The 6,000-nt window shown below is 35.4% G+C and overlaps 1 protein-coding gene across 1 annotated transcript in view; it reads left to right on the top strand.

Moving 5' to 3' along the window:
• Positions 1-1,716: 1,716 nt before the first annotated feature.
• LOC144342912 (regulator of G protein signaling 7-binding protein-like) overlaps positions 1,717-6,000 on the top strand; it is a 37,454-nt gene continuing 33,170 nt past the window's right edge. The window contains exon 1 of the mRNA XM_078005776.2: positions 1,717-2,118. Coding sequence (XP_077861902.2) covers positions 1,981-2,118 — 138 coding nt within the window. The 5' untranslated portion in view covers positions 1,717-1,980. The remainder of the gene's footprint in view (positions 2,119-6,000) is intronic.

Below are 6,000 nucleotides of genomic sequence, written 5' to 3'. Positions count from 1 at the left end.
TGCCAGGTCACAGTGTGAGGTTAATCCAAACGGTTTATCAATGAACAGGCTATGAATGACTTTTATCTTGAACTCCTTCATACTATATATTTTGAAATATTTTTTTTTAATCCTTCGCTTCCATGGAAACGCAGCACTTCTGTCTCTCCATCTGTGCATCTAACTATCCGCCTATGCATTGTATTGTGTGTGGCGCGTTAAAATAAATCAGTGTAACATATGTAGTGCGTTGACCCGTGAATGAAAAATGCAAGTCACTTTAAACGCAAATAACATATCAAAGTAACGCATGTGGTTAGATTTTGATGGGCCGCTATTTCCTGCTGGATGACAACATTATGAAAATATGGACGGGCCGCTGCATATAATTGCATAAAAATTGGAAAATAATAATCAATACACACAAACGTAAAAAACAAAAAAACAAACATCTAACTACCAACACCGAGCAATAACAGCAACGGGCAACGCCCCTTTCATACGTATTTTGAGACGACGTGTCTCTGTAGGACAGCATATGGGTACCAAATTCATCACCGGATGCGTGCCTCCACTACAACCGCCGTTACTCGTACACGCGTACCTCAACGGGGCGGGTTTATAAAAGGGGTACTACTATCTGTTTTGACCAATCATCGACCTTATAACCTTCATATCTTGATGCCATATTTAAAAAAAAGATGGTACCTTGTTGAGATTTAGGATGCTGACTTATAAAAATATTAGGTATTTAACATTATTTTCATTTCATTTTCATGTATAAATATAATCGTGATTTCACGCAATAACAAAGCTTCAAAACGCGTGTACTGATTGGATCACGATACAGCCTTGCCGACAACTCTGATAGCATATACAAATAACAAACTCTATCAAGTACCGGAAAATGAAATTGAAAGAAATATTACCTTTTCCACTACAATAAATAAGAGTGTCTTTCAGTTTTTGTAATGTTGTTTGACATGTTGTTAGATTGCCGCACATTTTAGAACAACAACTTTAACCCGACATTGACAATAGTTTTGCAATATAAAATAGAATAAGCAATGAAAAATGGTTCTGTAACCCCCCCATTTAATATCTTTCAGTTGCAGATTCAACTATACTCCAGTAAGTTATTACTAACCTAAGTTTAACATCAACAGGAAGCTCGTTCTATTGTTGTGACGGGTGATTGACAGATAAAAAAAAACAATTCAATAGTTTCAACTCGTATCTTTTGTGAATCTGAAATTAAATAGTTCATTCAGATATTTTTTAATTACAAGCTTGGTATCACAGAAGACGTTTCTTTATTAAAGTTCATAGATGTATTATACTAAAAAAATGTCATGTTTTGTATTTGTTTGTCACAAATTGTCGTTCAACCCAGAGCTTGATACTTCCAAACAAACGTTCCACCTAATTGAAATTATTGTGAGAACAGGTTTTGTTTATTTTAAAAGATATTTGACAAATCGACAGTGAATTGTCACATAAATTAATCATTTTTGTTATTATCCTGACGAAGTTATGTACTTGCCCCTGTTCCATAGTGCAATATGGCAATGACGTCACTGTCAAAAATCCTGCTCCCGTCCCTGGAATTGTAATCATCCCGTCAGTGATGTCATACGCGATTTGAAACAAACAATTTGCAGTTGATTATTTTCACTTAGCTAGGGATTCACCATGCTTACCATTAGTTGTCTGTGGCGTCCCTTTTGAGTGCTTATTACTCCTAACGACGCGACTGGAAACAACGTAGCTATTCCAATGTTGATGTTGGTCGGCGAGCGTGCTGTTCCATCCTTTCCGCACAGGATATGTAGTCTGTAAATGAAAAGACTCCGCATTGACCCAACCGCACTTAACACGCCAGTCGTTGGGTGGCTATTTATAACCCGTAGGACCGACTTCCTGAACCCATATATGGTGTTCGCGTCGTATTCATAACATTCGAAAACATGCCGGCTTGAGCGCGTCATCGTAAATGAATGCATGAACGGGGGAACAGTAGGGCGGGGTTGTCGCCCAAAGAGCAGCAACTCGCAGCCTTCGCGGGGATCCCAGTACGACACGTCCATCAGCGATTTGCACATTTCTCCTAATATACAGGCACAGGAAGAGTGCTCTAAAGTAAGTGGATATGTTCAAAACATTAATGTACTTTTCCGTTGATTTCGCCGGGAATCACATTTGAATGATGAATACTGAATTCGAGAATACAGAAAACAAAATGATAAAAGAAAACCTAATTTTATTTGGCAAAAATATTTATGTACGATCACCGGTTTTAAAAAAAAAATAATGTTCTTCGTATTCTGAGCGTATCGAACTAATTATTTTGTATGCTTGTTGTGACGAGACACCAAATTCCAAAGTAGCTGATATTTTGAGAACCGTGTGTACCATGAAGCAATAGTAACACTTACTTACGGCAGCCATAAACAAGTATATGAATTAATTTTAAAATATGATCGATTATATAACACTCGTTTTTACGTCGGTAATAGAATGTTCGAGCGTTACCAAGCAACACATTTTCAGCCTAAATAATTGTTGATTTGGACACAAGTCATCACATTTTGAGACGAGAATTCATTAACATTCATCAGAAATTTGCAATAAAATGTGATTCCTCCGCTTATGTTTAACATAATACATAATATGGTCTTACTTTTTTTTGATAAATGACTCGAAAATAAACATTTGCATAGATATTTACGTTAGGTGACAATATTTTTTATCTGTTTTTTTTAACAACAGCATAAAATAAAGCCATATTGCAAAAGTCAAAGAAATTTGATGATATGTATTAATGGCCGACAAGTACCGTAAAATGCGTTATTTTCATTATAATGGTTATACACTATTTATTGCTATATATCGAGCTTATAATATGACAATAATGCTAGATGTTTCTCTTGCAATAGTTATTCGTGGGTCAGCAATGTGTAGACGAGATAACTGTCTGTTATCTGATAGAGTAACCCGAATTGCGTCGGTTTATGTAAGTGCTAAAATAAATGCAGCACACGAGCAGTCGGCGTATGTCCATGAACATAGCTAGGTATACGGTAGACCCGAGGTGACCTAATTAATAGAAGCAATTGACACTCTATGGTAGATCATTGGTACATACATATTTTATACTGTATACACACACTGCACTCAATTAATAGAAGCTCAATGAATAGTATTTCCTTCTGATCCGTATTTTATTTTACATTGGTTTCTCAGCGGTGTTTCCAGGTCATACGGAGACATGCCGGATAACATGTGGTGTTGTGTTTATTATTTAGTCAAATGCAACACGACCCCTCAAGAAAAATGAGCCATTAGTCAGACTGATACATGGTTTCGCTCAGGCTGTTGCTATTCTCAATTTATAAAAAAAAAAAAAACTGTGTCAGTATAAAATATTTTATTTTAGAAAGGTGAAAAATAATTTGGTCAAATCGTGTGGTAATAGGATGTATCTTGTATTTTCAAATAAGAATACAGAGAACTAGGTTACATTATTATTACCTTTTAGGGTCTTACATTGAGAGTTCGTATTTAGATTTTCTCTTTTTATCTAAATATTAAATAACTAATGACTACATATAGTAAACTAATTTTATAACTGTGGCTCACTGCCGATATATATACTGCTAAATCTGTTTCATTTACGGGAGTTCAGAACCGGATGTACGAGTAATTAGGATACATCGATGGGATATGTACAATGTTTCATACTTCCCGGCACGCAGGTTTATTCTCTTTACCTATTTGTTATCGGCGTAACAGGAGTACACGTAACTCGATTCCATTGCGCGTAAAAAGGAGTTAATGCCCGTGGGAGTTTGCAATTTACAGCTAATAATATACCGCTAATGTTTTCAGCTGCGTACGTTTCGGCTGTGACTCAATCTCCGGTTGTCAAAATTCAACAACCAATAGCGTAAAGCAATATTCAGAGGAAATCGTAGAAGAATAAACTAAACCCTGCTTATAAGGTGGTATCAAGGTGAAATGGCCTTTTCAGATATCATGGATAACTTCTTAAAATTACTGCATTTTATTTTGGCGAATTCGGCGCAATGATTAAATTCGTCTGAAATCTCAATGTAAGGAATATGCCCGTAATATGTGGCTTCTATGTAATGGCTTCACGTTGAATTAGGGAACGTAACATTCTAACCTAAAAGAAAAACAAAACAGAAAAACAAACGTTTTTACCAAATATCAGAATGTCTATCATGGTGCATGCATGTATTTGGCAGCTCATCATGCGTATGTGAAAAACAATGGTTTAACAGTATTATATATAAATTAAATACTGAGCTGTGATTTGTTAACTAATATTTGATAACATTCATGACGGTCATTCCATTTCTAGTGATCGTAGTATCAAACGATTTTCCTGCATCCGGTGCTACCCATAACTCACCTGTAAACTTCAATGACGATGTAGTGCTTTCCCCATTTGTAATTGTTATTTGTATTCAGCCTCGGATCCAGATTCGAGTGAATGCAATTCCCGCTGTAAATGCCCCAGTATTTAAAATAGGAGTTCAGAATAATGTTAGTTGTGTCTAGCGTTCTACATTTGACGACGGTCCCAATATGGACATCGAAGTCTAGGCAACAGCTTTGAAATACCGAATGTTGAAAAGCATCTAATCAACTGTGCAATTAGTCTATAGTGTCTAAATTATGATCATTTATGAAATCCGACTGAGGTTTAATACAAACCAAACTAAATCTGGCTTTGCACTTTGCACGTAAAAACGACGAGAACCAATATTTTTTAATATCACTTACATATCATGTGAGTGATATGGATTTCTATAAAAAAATATAACACGATTGAAAAATACAACCAATTTGGATATGTATAGTAAGTAATCGAATATTACTACAACGCATATTTGAGAACATATCTCATATGACAGTTATTCAAACCCCGCCAACTTGTGTAATACTAACGATAATCACGAATGTTGTATAATGATGATAGCCAACACTATAACAGGGCGACTCTTTATAAAAATGCAATTTTACTAATGATCTCGGTGTGATCATTACGAATGTGTAATCAGTATGATTGCCCGCCTTTACATTTAATGGTAACCTCTAGATTATTATCAGTGCATGTTGCTAAGTAACGTAAACCTTTTTAAAAAATAAATAAATAAAAGAACCATTAACCAAAAATTATTAGTCAATTCGTGGAATGATAATGTTTCAACTACGGAGAATACACTGAGATTACATCTTCCTTTAAATTGAAAATATCCGATGTTTTGAAATTTTGATATTTAATTGAATGGGGTACGGACTTGCTCCCCAGCACTCTGTCCGCGCCGGTTCCACGCAAATGCACAAAGGCATGGCAACACTAACCGAACCCACTCATCTACCATGTATTCAAACACTACATACACACATAAACGCGCTTGACCCGTTATTAATAGTGGCTTTAAACGTGAGAAAAATCGAACACGGAACTTTATGATTTCGTATTGTTAAGTTAACATAAATCACAGCGTTGAATAATCCACGTGGAAAACTGCCAGCACGCCTCTTTGCCGTCGGACCAGGCAATACGAGCAAGATTTAAGACATTCGCAGTGAAAGTATTGTTTTACTGTGGGTAACATTTGTATTTGCGTCTTAGTTATGTTGACTTGGCTTACTACTAATTGCAATGATCACATTTTATTATTTTAGCGATTTTGATTATGATTATGATATTTCGTAAGTTATTGTTGCGTTTTACATTCATATCTGATGTCTTTCTGCAGTTGGTATAACCACCACACTCCGATTATAACATTACATTAATAACCAATATTATTAATACAAAACCACTATCGTATGTTAGAAGAAATATTAACATGTACATTAGACCGATTCACTAATAAGTTGCAAAAGTATTGAAGAATTGGTTTGATGAAAATATTCAATAAGTGTGAACAAGTTAATGTTTATTCTGTGATGTTCATGGCAAAATATTTATATTTCTGCCAGGTT

This window comes from Saccoglossus kowalevskii, chromosome 13, assembly GCF_978046115.1.
Source record: "Saccoglossus kowalevskii chromosome 13, keSacKowa6.1, whole genome shotgun sequence".
Lineage (NCBI taxonomy): Eukaryota > Metazoa > Hemichordata > Enteropneusta > Harrimaniidae > Saccoglossus > Saccoglossus kowalevskii.
The sequence above is the reverse complement of the archived record's forward strand: the minus strand, read 5'-3'. Positions and strand labels throughout refer to the sequence as shown.